We start from the raw sequence: 20096 nt of genomic DNA, 5'->3' as shown, positions 1-20096 counted from the left end.
AATGATTGTCTATGACAAAGTTCACATCTGAGCGGTTCCTTTCCGATCCGCTCAGCAAAGCGGTGCCTGTACCATTTTTGAGGCGTTTTTGCCTAAATGGAAGGTATAGGAAAAAACGCTTACAAAAACGCTTTGTGCAGCGATTGCGTGAGCGTTTGTAAGAATAAATACACTGTATTTATTATTTTCCGGGTCAAAGATTTCACGTGGAAAAATCACTGAACACTGCAGCGATTTTGCCGCGATCGCATCTAGCGCTTCTATAGTACTGAAACGTGATCGCCAGGAAATCGACTGAAAATTGTGCAGGCGACACGTTTGCGTTTCGCTGTTTTGCCTGTTTTTGGGCGATTTGCGGTGATTAGAGCAAATCGCCCAAGTGAGAACGGCCCATAGGGTTTCATTATGCTCGCGCTTTTAAAAAGCGATAGCGTTTGAGCGTTTTGCCGAAATCACGGCAAAACGCTCTAGTGTGAATGGGGCCTTAAGGTGCATCTGCACGCTACACTAAATTCAGCAGAGATGGCCCCCGACCTGCCACCTCTGCCGATAGCCTATCGTTTGCACACCCGTCCTGACCCTCAGCTTAAAGTGACACTGAAGCAAAAACAAACTTATGATATAATGAATTGTATGTGTAGTATAGATAATTAATAGAACATTAGAAGCAAAGAAAAGAGTCTCATATTTTGAATTTTCAGTTATATAGCTTTATTTTTATAACATTGCAGAATTCTCTAATATTTGCAGTTTACAAACTACACTTTGTATTTTAAACTATGAAACAGAGCAGAACTAATGACCCTTTGAACTATCCTGCAGTAAAACCTCTAGAGGGAAACCATGAGAGACAGGTTGAGATATATGCTTCAGAAAACGGCACTGTAGCTGACCCAGGTTTGGTCGGAAAGCTCAGATAAGCTCTTTTGCATAGATAACTGAAGCTTCTTAACTCTTGCTGTACTGGAAACAATATGAAACTCATATCTGTGCTACTAATATTATATTTCTTAGCTGTACTACACATACAAATCATTATCTCATAAGTTTATTTTCACTTTAGATTGCCTTTATATGTAGTAATACCAGACACTGTTACCACTTTCTTACTTATTTGTGCTGCTTTACTTTATCATTTCTCCTTGCCCTTGTAGCTGATTTCAGATACTGACCAATCTTATTCTGCCACCTGCCTTTATCACCCCACTATGGACTTTTCCTGTTTCTGCCTGTCACAGGTGGGGCAGCCCCAAGGCCACAACCTTCCGGTTCTCCACAGTAAAGATTTTAATCTCTCATTAGTAGTGGCAGCCCATCATATATTTTGGGGTGCGCTAGTGAAGAGTCCACACTTTGGAGGAGTCTTTGCCAACCATCTGTGATGATCCCATAACTCAGTTTTTGCCGTCAGAAACCAGGTTTCAAAGGTATTATCAAGGACAGTCATTGCATTCTATGTGGTTTGCATAGGGTTAAGAAAAGCAGACATTCCATCATATATATTACTGGTATTGTACCTTTGTCCTTCTTTACATGTCTTGGAGTGTAAATTTATTTTAATATAAGGTAATTGAGCATTTTTAATTTTCCTGCCACAAAAATGTACATAATTTTTGAAATTCTAAAATTTCTGGCATTGATGCCCTCTAGTTTAAAGATTCATTATTAGCAACAGCCGCGGCAGATGGTTTTGTTTGTGTTGACGTCGATCCATAGTGTACTTTTATCCCTTCTTGCTGTTCTTGTGTATTTCCCAAAATACCACTTAAGAAACAGAAAATGCTACATTTTTTTAATATTCATTTGTGCCTTATGTTTTGTTTTTTGTTTTTACCTGTGTAGTCTTTTTTTTGCTTCGTGCTGTTAAGGGCCTGTTTCCACTATCGCGAATCCGCATGCGGGCAACGCATGCGGATTCGCACAGCCGATGCAAGTGGATGGGCCTGTTTCCACTTGTCAGTTTTGCTGTGCGTTTTTCTGTGCAGGATTTTTCTGCATGGCACAGCCCTCAGAATTCGCCTGCGTGTGGAATGCAGGCGAATCGCACGCAATGTATTTAATAGGGAAATCGAAAGCATTTTCCCCATGCGTTTTTGCCGCAAATTCGCATGCAATTTCGCATAGGTACCCATGTTAATTCACACAGGCAGTGACATGGTTAAAATCGCATCACCCTAACCTATGCGAAATCGCATGCGAAATCACGGCAAAAACGCATGCGGAATCGCACCCGCATGCGATTTGCCTGCGGTGATTCGCCGGCGAATCCGCAACGCTATAGTGGAAACGGGCCCTAAATGACAACGGCTCCTCACAGGGTGATGTAGTAAAAAGTGGATTTCTGCTTAAAGCCAAATTTTCTCTCTGTGATCCCTCCTTATAGTAACCATACACGGTGCAATAAAAACTCAATTTTCCCATTTATTAGACCAAAATGATCGAATCGAATGAAAATTTAAAAGAATCCTTTTTTTAATCAAGAAAAAAGGATAATTATCCCGTTTTTTTCAATAAAAATCAGATTGGACATGTTGGAAAAATCTTTATATTCGATCTAATGAAATAATCGAACAAAATTATCTAATCGAAAAAAAATGAAAAATTATACCATGTATAGGCACCATTACAGTGACACAGGAGCATCTGCTAAAGTCTTTACTCTCGTCTGATTTCCTCTGTTCTTGCTTATTCCTAGCTAGTGTTGGTGTTCGAATTTGGCATAGCTGATTTTAAAGACCTGAATCCTCCCAACCGCCGCTGTTCAGCACCAAGCTAGTGGACAGGATAAGGAAGAGTTCACTGCCTTACATGTCTTGTTGTGTTTCACATGACTCTGATATTTCCTCCTTGTGGTTTGGAAGGAGGAAGCATCGGAGTCGCATGAAATGCAACGTCACTCGCATAGCAGATAACTCCTGACCCTGTCCGCTTGTTTGGTGCTGAACAGAGGTGGTCGGGATGATTCGGGTGTTGTGAATGGCCTGTACATTTTTACGCATTGAACCAGTAATGCGTAAAAATGTATGTGTTAATGTTCCTGCACTAGCAGGAATGCGTAAAAATGTACGCAATGCGTCCCACCGACCTCCGAGGTCGGCAAGCTGCCAGCAGGGGACTGGAGCAGCAGTGAGTGACTACGAGGGCACAGGATGGCTGCATGGGGCTGGTAGAAGCCCCAGGTAAGTGAAACTCCTTTTTTTATTTTGCTTGGACATTCCCTTTAAGGGTCATAAAACGTGTGTGTGACTGTGACAAACCTTCCTGCCAGCCAGGAAGAAAAAGAAGTTCCAGAGGTGATCATTCCTCTGTATGGGAGCATAGTAAACCTGGAGAGCAGTAGATGTCAGTAGGAGAGTTCAATGTTTAAACCTAGACTTTTAGCTCTTCAAGGATACCCCTGGCTGAGGGAAAAGTGATTTTTTACTTGTCTGTAACTTCTTCCGAGACACCCCCCCTCCCTACCCTTTGCAATTAGGTTGCTCTGAATCCTCCTGATCCCCTCCAGTGTGCCGATGTTCTCTCCAAAAGATCCAATAGTCGTGGACTACTGTGCATGCTTGGCTCCGGCTGCCAGCCTCCTCAGTCTTGTTCCCATGGCTGAGAGCTTTTGCACATGCACAGTTCATAAATAATTTCACTGCACATGTGCAGATTTCCCCTAGGATAGATAAGATTAGGTCTGTAAATACAATTAGCCACATAGCCATTTGGGCTGAAAAAAGACACGCGTCCATCGAGTTCAACCAGAGAACAAAGTACACCACCAGCCTGCTCCTTCACATATCCCTGTTGATCCAGAGGAAGGCGAAAAAAAAAACCTTACAAGGCATGGTCCAATTAGCCCCAAAAGGAAAAAAAATCCTTCTCCGACTCCAGATGGCAATCAGATAAAATCCCTGGATCAACATCATTGGGCATTACCTAGTAATTGTAGCCATGGATGTCCTCAATGTAAGGAAAGCATCTAAGCCCCCTTTAAATGCAGGTATAGAATTTGCCATAACTACTTCCTGTGGCAATGCATTCCACATCTTAATCACTCTTACTGTTTATATCTATGTATTTTCACTGCATTGTATTGGATTTTTCTCCCACTTCTCTTTTTTTGTGAGTATTAATTTCTGTTTCAATTAATCAGGCACACTTTGTTGAATTGTTTTTACTATTTGCTATTAACTTGTCCTACTATTACTGAGAAGTACTTGAGGTGAGAGGACTCATGAGGTAGGTTTTGTGAATCAGGCCCATGTTGTAAATAGCCCAGCACTGTGTTAACCTGCGGTGTGAGCCCTATGGAAGCTTCCATATTTATTTCCTTTTAAACAATACCAGTTGCCTGGCAGTCCTGCTGATCTTTCTGGTCAGTATAGTCTAAATCACACACCTGAAACAAGCATGCAGCTAATCTTGTCAGATTTGTCTAAGATATCTGATCTGCATGCTTGTTCAGGATCTGTGGCTTAAAGCAGGACAGCCAGGCAATGTGCATTATTTGAATTTGAAGGAAATAAACAGGCCAGCCACCATATCCATCTCACCCCGGGTTCCCTTGAACACTTTCCCCTGACTGTATTCACCCTCCACATATGCTGTAGCTTCTAGGAGTCCTGACTCCAAAGCTTCACATTATAAACTAATGCAGCTCAGGATCCAGTGGTATTGTACAGGAGGCCATCACAGCATTGCTAGGTAGGATTTTCTTGTTTCGGTTGCAATGCTCTTAAAGGATATCCGAGGTGACATGAGATTGACATGTGTATATACAGTGCTAAACACACAAATAACTATCCTGTGTTCCTTTTTTTTATTTCTCTGCCTTCAAGAGTTAAACATCAGATATGTAGATGGCAGTTCCTGTCTGAGTCAGGACTGGGTCAGACTACAGTGTGTCCCTCACTGATAAGAACTATAAAACACTTTCCTAGCAGAAAATGGCTTCTGAGAGCCAAAGAGATTATAAAGGGTAAATAGTTCATAGATTTTAGATCTGGCATACTTCAATGAATGTGTCATTGAGCAAAAACAGTAAAAACGTAAAAAGTAGATTTAAATATAAAATAAAACTTTGGAATATCTTCAAAAGTCATTTTTAGGAGAAGGAGGATAGATACAGTTGTTTATTTTATTAGTTTATTTTCACCTCGGGTGTCCTTTAAGCTGCTTGCTGTGAGAAGCAGCGAGAGGGGAATTTTTATCATGTGGACTATAATAATAGTGGAAAATACTTAGATTTGTACCCGTGACATGCATTATTCGTTTCAGCTGTTAATACATTGCTACTTTACTGTGAAGCCAAGGACTGTAACCCACCCAATGTTCAGAGGACAACATAGCACAATATGCAATCCGATATCACTTACATCTGTACTTTGTGTAACCTTTGGCTGACCCAACACTTTCAGACTGTTGTCAATTTTTTTGTGAGATCTCTGGAAATGCAGCTTAATATTCATACTGGGTAACACGGGTAGATCTACTAAATCCCGGTAAATAGTACACCGGTAATACTGTATAACACGTTATAAAAATGACTTAAAGTACACCTGAAGTGAGAGGGATATGGAGGATGACATTTATTTCAGTTTACTTTAAACCATGCCAGTTGCTTATAATTTTTATAAGTTGTTGTACAGTATAATCAAAATCAGTAGTAGAACAGATAAATATATCCGGCACTATCCAGTGTCTTCTTTATCACAAAACTTTATTGCATCAGTATCTCTTCAAAAAATAACTTTCACATGCATACAGAGGCTCTGTGCGCACAGAGCTTCTGAAGACGCTCATCTGAGGGAAACTGTCATAAGGCGGACTGCTGCTTGAGTGCATTTGAGGGTACCAGTATATTACAACTTGATTGCCATAAGCAATGGTCAAGTGTTTTATATGCATTTGAAATTTTTTTTAAGATGCAATAAACACTTGACCATTGCTTATGGCAATCAAGTTGTAACATACTGGTACCCTCAAATGCACTCAAGCAGCGGTCCGCCTTATGACCGTTTCCCTCAGATGAGCATCTTCAGAAGCTCTGTGCGCACAGAGCCTCTGTATGCATGTGAAAGTTATTTTGTGAAGAGATACTGATGCAATAAAGTTTTGTGATAAAGGAGACACTGGATAGTGCCGGATATATTCATCTCTTCTACTACTGATACAAGATGTGTTTATTCCAATATCCAGAGCACACAGTGAGAAATGTACCCTGTAAAAGATAATCCCTGGTAGCTCCCATATCAGATCCGGTACTGTAGTGCCTGTCACTTTTCTCTTTGTTTATGAAGTATATTTGAAATGCCTGCATTTCTTGTGTAACCAGCAACTTAGTTGTTGCACGTATTAAAGTTATGCAAATTATGTAAAGTGTTTGTGCATAAAATGTTACGTGCACTACTTGCGCACCTAAAGTTTACGTCGGTTTAGTGAATATACCCCATAATAAGACTTATGACCACAGACCACTGGATTTTATTTACAGCTGTAAGCTGCATTTTGTATGTGAAATAGTTTTTCTTTGAGAGCCCTGATGTGATTAAGATTCCAACGAAATGTACAAAGTTTTATTCTACACTCGACACTTTCATTGCTGTGAGACACTTAAAATTTAGATACTTGCCTGGGGAGAGAGAAGCTGCTGGAATCTCCAGAAGCTTCCCCAGTCCTCCTCCGCTCCAGCGCTTGGACCCCCAAAGTTTGCAGCTGCCCTCCCATACAAGGACTAGTGTGGCCAGGGCCGGATTTAGGCCAAGGCCACCTAGGCCATGGCCTAGGGTACCACAAGAGGAAGGGCACCAAAGCAGCAGGCTAAACTGGTACAGCATTTGCAAGCTTGCAAATACTGCAATGCAGGGAGGTCTGGCAAGTGCCTGTGCAGCAGCCACCTTGCTCTCTGTGCATGTTTGCATTGTGGACTTGGGCAGCATTGGAGACGGAAAGGAAGAGGAAGCTTCTGCACTGGAGATGAGCTGAGAAATTAGTGACACAGATAGCTGCTGTGGTGTGAAGACAAGCTAACTACCTATACTGAAATATGGGGGGGTGGAAAAAGGAGGGATTAAGGGAGTCATCTGGCTTCCTATATTGGAGGGAAAGGGGGAAGAGTCAACTGACTACATATACAAGAGGGAAGGGGGGGGAGGGGTCATCTGACTACCTATACTGGAGGGAAAAGGGGGGAGGAGTCATTTGGCTACCTAAATGGGGGGGTCCTCGGGCTACCTATACTAGAGGGAAGGGGGAGGGGTCATCTGGCTACCTATACTGGAGGGAAATGGGGAGGGGTCACCTGGCTACCTATACTGGAGGGAAGGGGGAAGTCATCTTGCTACCTATACTGAAGGGAGGCGGCTGGTGACAGTGGCCTAGGGCGGTAAAGAGTACAAATCCGGCCCTGAGTGTGGCCACACTGCACATGATGGCTCACATCTGTGCAGTAGCACGGAGGAAAAATGCCGAACCCGTTCAGGGGAGGACTGGGACCTTTTGGCCTGGGGGGAAAACACAAACTAGAGGCCCATGTTCATGGCAGCCTCAGCCCAAATGGTCCCCCTACACACACTTACTGTATATCCAAAGAGGGACTGTCCCTTCAAAAGAGGGAAGGTTGGGAGCTATGAAGGTAAGAGAGCAGACATAGTTTTTTTTCCCACAGACCCTCCAGGCAAGCCTCTGCTCTGCAGCATGCTGTGTATATTTACTTTCCCGCCCTCTAATTGCTAATTGGGCTTTTATTTCCCGCAGCCAACCTAGTGGTTCATTTTGCCTTATACAATAACCTGAATGCAGCAGGCCATGTACCAGCCCTAAATCATTAAATGAGAGGCAGCCTGGGGGGAAATCCGGGAAATCCCCCCCCCTCCCCCCTGGCCAGTCCTACCCTGAACCCGTTTAACTCCATGTTATTGCATTGGTGCGAGACGCCTGCTCAGTGCAGCTGAGCTACATCGGTGAACCTTTGTCAATGGGCTTGCAGGAGTCTCAGTGCTGGATTGGCGAGGAGGCGAGCAAAGATCCAGATCCTTTAGGTTCTCTTTAACCCTTTAGCAGCCAAAGAGTCTCTTCCCTCTACCCTCTTCCACCACCGGGTGGCGCTGTAATACTGACACGGTCTCCTGGATCCCAATCATATGTCCTATCGTGATCGGATGTTATCGGGAATCAGAAGACCTGTCACAAGTTCAGAGCCGCTGGAGGAGGAAGGGAAGAAGCCATCCAAAACAGATAACGGTAACTGCTCCCTGCTACCCGCTTGTTTGACTGCACTAGGCAGCCAAATTAGATTTTACATCAGAGATTTAGAATGCACAGCTGCGATTTAGTTTGAAGCTCCTAATGGATTAATGTTTGTGTTTTCTGTCCTAGTAATACAATTATATTTTACTTCCCTGTAGTGTTCCATGCCGTCCTGTGTCACTGCTTTTCATGTTACCTGCGCCTTTGATCACAACCTGGAAATGCATACAACGTTGGCGGAAAACGACGAGGTGAAGTTTAAGTCTTTCTGTCTGGAGCACAGCAGCAGAGCCACCAAACCAGAGGATCAATGCAGCCAAAGACCATCGTCCTCTCTCGCCCAAGCAGAGGCTGACCAAACCAAGCTGGATCTGGAAAAGGTTACTTTGAGGAAACAGAAGCTGCAGAAGATGGAGGAAGATTTCTATGAACTTATCAAGGTAGAAGACGTGGCAGAGAACCTTAACATGAATAAGAATACGGTTGACTTTGTTTTCCAGTACTGGAAACTGAAGAGGAAGGCAAACTTTAACAAGCCTCTACTAACTCCCAAAACAGATGAAGTGGATGACTTGGCACAGCAGGAACAAGATATTCTGTACCGTCGGCTAAAGCTCTTCACACACCTCAGACAGGATTTGGAGAGGGTAAGTGTAGAACATTTCTGGTGTGATTAATATATGGGCTGGTATTCACTTGAAGCAGCCAATTAGAACATAATGTCCGCTATTCGAGGACTAGTCAAACACTTATTGAATATTATTGCTTAAATTGTTGTTTGTTGGTCACGCTGCAAGACAGTCTGCTTGTCCTCACAGAAGCACCTGCTTGTCTATAGTTCTGGGGCATAACTTCAAAGCATGGGACACCTCAGTAAACAGTTTGTCAGCCCTCAGCATTCACATCCTTCTCCCCTCCATGGTAATGCCCACAGCCTTTATGTCAGCAATACAAGTGTAGCCAACCAACCTGCCCCCAACACCCCCTCATATAACTAGTGGCCACAAAAACATTTGCTCGGGGGAAGGTATAGCTCTCCTATTGGAAAATGGAAAGTAAGTTGTTGGAGCCCCACACAGCCCTCGGCCAACTGTGGCTGCAGGGGATGATTTCCTTTTAGTTATGCCTGTCCTATAGTTCAAAAAATTGAGGTTTACATGAAGCAGACAAAACGTCATAGTAGTATTCAGAATGCAGCACATTTATTGTAACATATTGATTCACAATTTCTTCTGGTTTCATACAACATGAATATCATGTAGCTTCAAATGCAGAGCTCAAGGGCTGCCTGAGACGCGTTTCACGACTGCAGGCCGCTTCTTCAGAGGAGGGGCGTTTCTCCTTCAGGAATTGATTGTATTCACCAATTTTTTTACCTCTGAAGAAGCAGCTGTGTAAACTACAGATCCTAGTAATCTACAAATAGCAACATTAAATGTTGAGAGTGCCTTTGAAAAAAGCACAGACAAATACATGGATGTATAATTTTAGGTTAGGAGCCTCTTCATTTGTAGAGAAGGTCAATGAGATGCAGATAATTCTGGCTTGCATGAAAATGTAATAGAAGTTGTATGCAGCTTGGAATTGGGCCAATCAAAATCAACAGGAAGTCATCCCTTTTCCAAGCTACGTACCATTTGTATTACATTTGTACACACTGAAACGATCTGCATCTTATTAATTAGCTATTTTCCGGCAGCCCAAACTTGCACATCTGTTGATGTTTTTCTCAGTCTGTGCCCCGCCTCCTTTCTGTCTGTGCCTTGCCCCCTCACTGCCTTTTTTCCGCCTCCTTGCTGTCTGTGCCCCACCTTATCTCCGCCCTGACCCCTCGCTCTTTTGGTACCAGAACATTTCACTTTAGAAAGCAGGGAGTCAAAAAGGGACTCTAAACCTACCGGTATCAGATGCTGTACTTAGATCTGTGCTTGGACAGACAGGCTTTAAATCTATTGGTCTTGTTCTATTTTAAGAAAATAGTAACAGGAATTTAACCAGAGAACAGATTTTAAAGATTTTTTTTAAAGGTGATGAATGAGCTAAACAAACACAAGTCTTTTATTTTGCATTTACTAATTTACAAAACACATTCGCACAAGCTGTAGTAACAGACAGTTTTTCCTGTAAGTGCCATGTCACCTTTTTTTTCCTTCTCTCAAAGCTATTTGGAGAATAAGTTGACTTTATTGCAGCATCTGTTAGACTGGCCTGAAGCTGTGCTTACATCTGAAATGTGTTATTTCCCTTATTTTAATGTCGAATGCATTCTTATGTTTGCTAAACAAAAGCATCCCCTGCCTCCTCTCCTGTATGTACGGCAGTGTATATCCTTAGGTGTATATCCTTAGGTCTCCCTCTGGCATGTGTGGTCTAGCCGGTACACTGTGCGCACTAGAGGGAATACACAATGCTTCTTATTCACTTACTATGCTGTACACATACATCTGTGGACTATGTTCTTCTCAGTCTGTTCCCCGCCTCCTTGCTGTGTGTGAACTGCCTCCTCACTGCCTGTTCCCACTTTATTTAAAGTTTTTTTTTTTTACACACACACACACACACACCACACACACACCACACACACTCTGTACCCAGGCCGGGATTTACATCACTGGAGCCTTTGGGCACATATGTTCTAGAGCCCTAGAATTCGCCTTCCACGAACCCACTAACAACCCTGCTGCAGGCTGGCCCAGCTGTTACTTCTCTCCTACTTCCCTTTCCCAGCATAGGTAGCCAGAAGTACCCCCAATATTAAGTAGCCACAGGCGCTCCCAAGTATTAGGTAGCTAGAGATGCTGCCAGCTGAAGGAAGATCTCATCAGTGGAATGCAGAGAGCAGGGTGAGTAACCTCTCATCTAAGCTCTGCTCAGGACTCTGCATAGTGAAGGAGAGAGGGTAGCCCTCGGGGATGAGAATAAGCCGCCTTTTCGTCATCAAGCGCCTGTAGGCAGGAGCCTACAGTGCCATATGGAAATCCAGCCCTGACTGTACCTGATGAAAAAACAATCCCATTTTCTGTTTCAAATTAATCAGTTTATGTTGGCATCGGTTTTCCATCAGAGTTGCCAACTCATCCCTTTAATTACTGACACATCTTAGTTATACAGGTTCTGGGGCTATTTGCACATAATCAGTGCCTTAACTGCATCTACCTAGCCACAAAACCTGTATAATTCATATGTGTCAGTAATTAAAGGGATGAGTTGGCAACACTGTTTTCCATCTGTTTTTCCAATTCTGTTTCGCATCACCACCCACTCGGTATACCTATTGCCATCACATTTAGGTCCTATCCGACAGCTGGTACCACCACTTGAGTCTACTGCACGGAAGAAGCTCCAGTGTATGGAGTGGAGCTTTAGCATAAGCATTGAAGCTCCTCATTGGATTGCAACACACCAATGAGAATCCTCCCTCAAGCTAAGGCGGTTTCTCATTGGTCTGTTACAATCCAATGATAGTCTGATGCTTCTAATGGGGCCCTGATCTGTATACCGGAACTTCTGGCCTACAGTGGACCAAGCAAGGGGAAGGGGACACAAATATGACAGTGGCAGCTGAGTAAAAAAAAAAAATTGGTGAAATGTACATGACAGCCACTGATTCCATGAGCATCGATTTGGTCTAGTCAATTCAGAAAAGTTGTGCAGAACCCATACTTTCGTTCCATTCGGCGCATCAGAAGTTGTAATTTGATCCCTCAGCTGTATCAGCTGGCTGCCACGGCAGAGTGCTAATTGGTAAACAGGAGGAGAACATGTCTGCTTCCATAAAAGCAGAAAGTAGACAAACTGCAGATTTGTTGCAGGATTTGTATCAGCTGTAACATTTTTTTTTCTTTAAGGCCTCCTTTCCACGAACTGTTGAGCTGTGTGCTCAACAAGCAGTTACAAGGCAGAAGTAAGCAGTTATCATGCAGCAACAAGCAGTTACTAGGCAGCAGTGAGCAGTTGAGAGAGTTTGAGAGGCATTTCACTGCCTATCAGTAGTCCGTGGAAAAGAGGCCTAAAGGTTCTTATTCTGTAGCTCATCTTTTAGAGCAGAGAGGAATTTCTGAGTTCAGGATCAGAAGACACACACACGTCACCTACATATCTGACATGGTGGATCTGCATATTTCTCCTAACCCTACCTGTTGCACACTGCACTTCCCAAACACTGCCCCCCCCCCTCCCCTCCCCTCCATAGAAACAAAGGCAATGTTGGTCCTTATGCTAGTGACGTATCTATACAGCACTGAGTATTAAACTGTCACCAGAGAGATTGCATTCCGACCCCTACAGATGTCCTTGTACAAATGTGTATGAGGCTTTATCTACCGTACTGCACTATTGTCCCTCTAGAGCTGCTGATTGTAGCAAGTGGTGAATGCTATACACACACATATTATATCTCAGCCCTCCCTCACTAGTACTCCTTACTGGAGTTACAATGTATGTTTTCAGCCAGTGGCTTTTTATTGCGGTGAGTCAGTTGTCAGTGAGTCATAGCCAGATGCTTGGGATCATGGTTCTGTTTTCAGAAACGCAGAAACAATCATTATTTGGGCAGATCTTCTATTCCTTAATTACATAGTTCTTGAAAGACTGATATTTTTTTATAGAGTGTTATGCTGTGAAACATGCAGACATTTATTAGCTTTGAGAAAAGTGGTAGTCATGCTTTGTCTGTAAAGCCTTCAGCGTTGGTAAGAATTCGCACGTGTTTTACCATCAGATGACCAGCCTACAATTATGTCCATACACTGATATAAATAGTTATCCCGTCACTTGATAGGACCATTGTAAAGGCCATATGCTGTGCAGACTGGACTGATTATGGGTTTATTATACCAGATAGAACTGTGACTTTCCTAAGTATTTGTACAAGATGGCTTCTCGGATAGATCATCAATACCATAAAGCTAGATACACAGGTTTTTCTCTGTCCTTATTGCTTTGGTGGCAAACTGCACTGGTGTTCCGACATCTGCTGCCTCATTTCTGGTGATCTGAACACAAAGGTTGCAGGGCCGGTTCTAGCTACAATGGGGCCCCCGAGCAAAAGTAACCTGTGTCCCCCCCCCCCCCCCCCCCCCCGGACACCTACCCCGGCGACAAATTCCCCCCCCCAGGCCCTGAGACAAGTCAGGAGGAGACCTAGCAGGGCCCAGCAGCACTTACAGGGTCTGGTGCAATTGCCCAAGCACTGCCCCCTCCCCTAAGTATTATAGCCAAATGCACCCTTAATTACCCCCTCCCACAATTATAGCTATATGTGCCCCTAATAACCACCCCTCCCCACAGTATTATCGCCATATGCACCCCTAATTACCCTCCTCCCAATAGTGTAGCCATATGTGCCCCTAATGATCACCCCTCCCACTAGTATGATAGCCATATGTGCCCCTAACGAACTATGATCCTGTGCCCACGCAGCCACTCACTGATGCTCCGGACCCACCTCCGGTTCACTTCTGGAATTTCAGACTTTAAAGTCTGAAAACCACTGTGCCTGCGTTGCCAATGTCCTCGCTCCCGCTGATGTCCCCAGGAGCGTACTGCGCAGGCACAGACCATACTGGGTCTTCGCAGTGCGCTCCTGGTGCCGATGTATATCTTTTAGAAAAACACCTGTACCCCTTAGAAATGAAATGCCAAAGACCCACTACACACTTTACACAGATGTTTAAAAAAAATGCCTAGAAATGCGCATCCAGTAGTTATCCAGACATTTCTCTTTTTTTTTTCTTCTTATAAAATGTGAAACTTTATTCACATAAAATCCAACAAATGATAGAATGCATCAGTAGCAAGGATGAAGTAAGCATAAATAATACAAACATACTAAAGGACGTCACGTGAATAATGGAAGGGATAAAAATTCAGATAATACTCTCATAGCGTCAAAATGCTGTGAGTTGACAGAGCGATATCTTGCATCAATGACAAATAGGCTTATTAAAAGTAAAGAACAGTCTGAAAAACTGAGGCCATTATTGACATAGGCAAGCACTCTGTTGAATCCAATGATACACTGACAGAGAAGCACAGACATAAGAAACATAAAGAGATGTGAGGCGGAAGGGGTTCAGGGCAAGGAGCACTAACAAAATGATTGATGACCAGACATCACTTCTAAGGGTGTGTACACACATCCAGTTTTTACTGGCCAATTTGACAACTTCCATGTAGTATGAGAGCCAACAGATTTTGAATACTATGAACAGGTGGTGTATGTAAACTTTCATACTACATGGAGGTGGTAAAATTGGTCAGTCAAAATTGTATATGTGTACCGTAAATGAAGACTGATCAGATCTTAAAGAGGAGCTGTTAGGTATAGGGTCTCAGAGAAAATAAACACATATATCAGTAGCTAAAGATTGGCTGTACTTACATTACATATGCATTTCACTGTCCACGTTTGGATTTCACAGAATTTGTATATAGTATATGCAGAGATAGATGCTCCTGACAGCTCATGGCAGGCTCCATGTTTGTGAAGCCAAATGTGTCGTCATGTCCTGCCTGCTTCTGATCACAGATAAGCTTGTTCTTGAACAACACGGTGTGCAGTGAATATTAATGAGCCATGTGGCTAGGAACAATAGCTGACTCCTGCAGTGTAGTCTGCCCGGAGATTTATCAGTGCTACGCTCTGGACTGATTACACAAGCTGCTGTACCGTCTCATTAGCAGCCGAGGGGAGGGCCCCAGAATGCTTTGCAGTTTAGCTGCGGCTTGCGTCTTTATGGGTCTATAACAGACTAAGATAAGCACACATCAAAGGTAACTGAAATGTTTATCTTCACTAATGGCTTTTGAGCTTCCTTCTAAACTGTTTAACACAGGAGAATAGAGGTTTAAATTAGCTTCTGCAGCCTGACAGTTACTCTTTAAAGATACGCAAAGAGCACACTTCTGCGTAGACTGACTCCGACTGACTGAAGTGACTGGACCTGGTTCCCAAAGCTACGGGCAGCGGATGACGGCAGCATGGGAGCGATCTGAGCTGTTGGGGCTGGAGGAAGCCCCAGGTATGTATAAAATCTTTTTTGAGCTCTGTGTCCCTTTAAAGAGAACCTGAGGTGCGTTTAAAGAATGTTATCTGCATACAGAGGCTGGATCTGCCTATACAGCCCAGCCTGTGTTGCTATCCCAAACCCCACTAAGGTCCCCCTGCACTCTGCAATCCCTCATAAATCACAGCCATGCTGTGAGGCTGTGTTTACATCTGTAGTGTCAGTCTCAGCTGCTCCCCCGCCTCCTGCATAGCTCCGGTCCCTGCCCCCGTCCCTTCCCTCCAATCAGCAGGGAGGGAAGGGATGCAGGCGGGGACTAGAGTTCTGCAGGAGGCGGGGAGAGCAGAAGACTGACACTATAGAGATAAACACAGCCAGCTCTGACAAGCTGTTTGTCAGCAGCAGGGCTGTGATTTATGAGGGATTGCAGAGTGCAGGGGGACCTTAGGGGGGTTTGGGATAGCAACAGAGGCTGGGCTGTATACGCAGATCCAGCCTCTGTATGCAGATAATATTCTTCAAACCCACCTCGGGTTCTCTTTAAAGCAGGGAATGGAGATTGTCATTATATGGGTGTGCAACTTACTTTGTGATGACATCAAAGTACAAATACATCAGGGATCTGTAAAATAAGATCCCGTTCACACTGGGAATCACAAGATGCAATCTTGCATTGCGATGTTACACAATTTTATTACGATTGCATTTTGCGATTCTCATTTCAGGGAATGAGAATCACAATCGCCCAGAAAATGCTGCATGCAGCACGTTTGCGATCGACAGAAATCGCAATTGCTGTGGTGTGAGTAATTCCCATGGGATTACATGCGTTACAGCACTTTGCTGATCCCCGCTGAGTGGGAACAGGGTCTAAACGTACTACATTATAGGTCCAAGATTGTCAGTACTAATTATTGACCAGCTTTGACCCCCTTTTAACACACATCACATCTCATTGTGCTATATGTCACTTCTGGTACAGTTTAGAGGAAATCTAAGGCCAAATAAAAAAAAAATAGAAAACAGTTTAATTTACATGGGGCTCTTGCAGCCACCTGAAAACATCCTGCGACTGCGCCTTCCTTCAGCGACCCCAGCAAAGCTGGCTGGCCAGGCGCTCCTCACTGCCTCCCCGGTACTGTCAGTGTTCTGTGCATGCGAAGTATGCAAAAATCGTTAGTGTGCAGAGCACTCCCGGCAACGGGACCGCGGCTTGGGGCCACGCATGCGCTGTAGTCTGACTAGCTACAGCCGGCCAGCTTTGATGGGGTCGCTGGATACTCTCCAAAGGACGGCACGGGCACAGGATGACTCCAGGGGGCTTAAGTCTCACACTGATTTTCTATTTGGCTTTAGTAACCCTTAACCTCCCTGGCGGTACGCAGATGCAGTGGCTGCATCCGCGGGAGGGATTTTTTTAAAATAAAAAATGATTTCGATTTGTTAGCTATCACTAGGCTAGCTAACTATTTGCGGCAAGTCCCCCGACACCTCTCCGACCACCCCCGATCGCCGCTGGCAACACTCACCCATCTGCGAGAGCCGCAGCTTCATCAATGAGCGATCGGACAAGACGTCATGCACAGTCCCGATCCTCCCCATAGCGAAGCCTGGAGCTGATTGAGGAGTTCGTACTGCGGGGCGATCGGTGGGGACCAGAGGCACCTAGGGGGCACAGCTAGCTAGCCAAGTGCTAGCTTAAGAACACACAACAAATTTTATTTTAAAAAAAAATCCTCCCGACCCGGGGCCATGCGACCCCCTGCGGCGGCTAGCCCGACACCAAACACTGTGTCGGGCTTACCGCCAGGGAGGTTAGAGTTGCTCATTGCAGTAAGGGCCCGTTCACACTTGTTCAGGAACTGTATCAGTTTTGTACGTTTTTTGACGCGGACAAGAACCACGGATCCCAATGTTAAAAATGGCAGGTGTCTTCACTCTTCACAAAGAAAACTGTGCACACAAAACTGAGGCCAAAGTGGATGGCTTACTGCCTGCTCCTCCCCTCAGCATCATCTTTGCGGACCTCTTATCCAATAGAAACACATGAAGAAGGGACACGGTTTTGACATATGACTAACCACTTAAGGACTGCGGTATGATCCTCGCCAGCATGCTTATTGGTTACTTTTCCTATTAAATTATCCTTTTTTTATTTTATTATAACCCCCCCCCCCCCCTCCCCGCCCGCCAGCAGCCAATCAGCGCGATCGGCTGTCATAGACTTCAGCCTATGGCAGCGGATCACCTTTGTGCCTCTGGACAGGACAGCCGAGTGACACGGCTGTATGTACTCAGTACAGCGCTGCTGTAGATCGCAGAGCTGTACAGACTATATAGACGGCGTCTAACAGTCTCTGAGCGGCGATCTTCGCTGTGGGACCGATGGCGGAGCTCCGTCATTCCAGCAGGGATGCACGCGGGATCCCCTGCAATCACCACCCAGAGCCATTCATGCCAATCCACGTGGAGTGCTCCTGGGGCCGCCTTCACGCCAATTGGCATGGAGTGGTCTGCAAGAAGTTAAACAGACTGGAAACGTATGCTGCAACATTTTGAAAAACGGATCAGTTTAAAACGCATTCCGATCTGCAACCTGACAAGTGTGGACCAAGCCAAAGCTGCAGTGTAGTGGCATAATACTCGCACCACCCAACGCAGATACTTAGCAAAAGGGGATGCAGAGGTGGTGACCACACTAGGGGCCCATCAGGATACAACCTCCAACCATTGCATTCACTCTTCACTGGTGCAGGTAAAGGGGAACTGAAGTAAGAGGTATACGGAGGCTGCCATATTTATTTCCTTTTAATCAATACCAGTTGCCTATAATAGTAATAGTATTAGAGGCTGAGGATCAGCAGGGCTGCCAGGCAACTGGTATTGCTTAAAAGGAAATAAACATGGCAGCCTCCATATACCTCTCTCTTCAGTTCCCCTTTAAACTGTTCTGCTCCCCAGCTTACACCTCTCTGACACTGCGGCTGTCCTTGGCAGGTTTTGCTGCTCCATATCAATGGTTATTAGAGTGCTTGAGGGAGCCCAATGCAAAAGTCGCACTGGGGCCCACAGCTCCTTAGCTACACTAAAGGCTCATACACACATCAGACTATAGTCTTTGGAAACTGAAAGATCACAGACCAATCTTACCACCCTTCATGTAGTATGAGAGCCATACTCTACACAGTCTTTTCTATGGAGCTGAACTCCACATCAGAAAAAAATCTTTGCAAGATGCTGCACACACAGATGCTGTACAGACACAAAAGATCAGTATCTGCAAAAGATCTGTTCCTGCCAAAAATCCATTCCTGCAAATTGCAATGATAGTCTATGAGATCTGCAGATCATCATACACACATGATTTAACTGACATTCATCTGCAGATCAAGCAATCATCCGCAGATCTGAAAATCCATCCTGGTGGATCTGATCTGCAGATGAATGTCAGTTAAATCATGTGTGTATGATGATCTGCAGATCTCATAGACTATCATTGCAATTTGCAGGAATGGATTTTTGGCAGGAACAGATCTTTTGCAGATACTGATCTTTTGTGTCTGTACAGCATCTGTGTGTGCAGCATCTTGCAAAGATTTTTTTCTGATGTGGAGTTTAGCTCCATAGAAAAGACTGTGTAGAGTATGGCTCTCATACTACAGGAAGGGTGGTAAGATTGGTCTGTGATCTTTCATTTTCCAAAGACTATAGTCTGATGTGTGTATGCACCTTAAGTGGCAAAGCTAAAGATCTCTGGGCCCCGTATAAAAAAAATGTTGATTATAAAAAAAAAAATGAAATCATAATCAAACAAGTCACTGCTGTCAGATTTGTGAAATATGTGCTGAAGTCATCCCTTTCCACTATAAACGTCTGACCTTTGGCGATTTGTAATATCCTTACAGTGAGGTTATCACATCCACGGTGTCAGGATACATCTGTCAAAGCAATTCCAAAAGCTAATGAGAATATTAAAGCCCTTGTACAGGCTCATTTTTTTTAAAATACATATTGTGTGAATTCAATCATGCAATCCACAAAGCTTTGAGTGCTGCACATAAACTAATTTCCCATTCATAAATGTGGGGTTTGCTATGCAGACTTTGTGTGACTCTCCTAGATAGACTAAGCAGCAGTGTGTCAACTGTTGAAACTCCTCCCCATCCCATCATTACAAATAAGAGGTAGTCAGGGAGGAGCTAGGAAGTGGCTCCAGGCAGTCTTTTTCTGTGAAGACCTGTGCTCCATAGGAGGGAGCTGAGGAGGGAAGGGATCAGGAAATTATTCTGTGCAGAGAAAGTAACTTCCACTCTGCTGTTTGTGTGAAGATCTATGGGTCAGGTGACTGACTTTTCCAAAGGGAATTTCTCTGGCACAGCTGTGTCAAATATCAAATGGTGTAATTGCATAACCTCCTATTCATCATGACAAACCCTGAAAATACAGGTGGGTGAATTAGGCCTTTACATTCTGCTCAAAATGTTCTGTTCAGTGTATGCGGTTTGCTGTGTTAATCATATATACGTTAAGAAGCTAAAGAAATTACAGGGCTTTCCTTTCTTTTGCACCATTTCAATGTATTCCCCACATCTCCAGCCAGAATGTGCCCAGCCTCACAAAAACTGAAATGGAAAAATAAAAATGACTTAAAGAGGAACTGTAACGTCAAAACGTCCCCTGGGGGGTACTCACCTCTGGTGGGGGAAGCCTCCGGATCCTAATGAGGCCTCCCACGCCGTCCTCCGTCCCTCAGGGGTCTCGCTGCAGCCCTCCGTGCAGCGGTGACGTCAATATTTACCTTCCCGGCTCCTGCGCAGGCGCTCTGACGGCTGTTGGCTCCGAAGTAGGCGGAAATAC

At 44.3% G+C, this 20096-nt stretch overlaps 1 protein-coding gene across 2 annotated transcripts in view; it reads left to right on the top strand.

Annotated features, from left to right (window-relative positions):
• The window catches only part of JADE2 (jade family PHD finger 2), a 385478-nt gene that overhangs the window by 333919 nt on the left and 31463 nt on the right, over positions 1-20096 (top strand). For both annotated transcript variants that reach the window (XM_068277917.1, XM_068277916.1), the window contains exon 9: positions 8391-8879. In XM_068277917.1, the coding sequence (XP_068134018.1) occupies positions 8391-8879 (489 nt within the window). The remainder of the gene's footprint in view (positions 1-8390; positions 8880-20096) is intronic.

The sequence above is a fragment of the Hyperolius riggenbachi genome, chromosome 3 (assembly GCF_040937935.1).
Source record: "Hyperolius riggenbachi isolate aHypRig1 chromosome 3, aHypRig1.pri, whole genome shotgun sequence".
Taxonomy (NCBI): domain Eukaryota; kingdom Metazoa; phylum Chordata; class Amphibia; order Anura; family Hyperoliidae; genus Hyperolius; species Hyperolius riggenbachi.
Note: the sequence above shows the minus strand (reverse complement) of the source record. Positions and strands in the feature narration are given on the sequence as shown.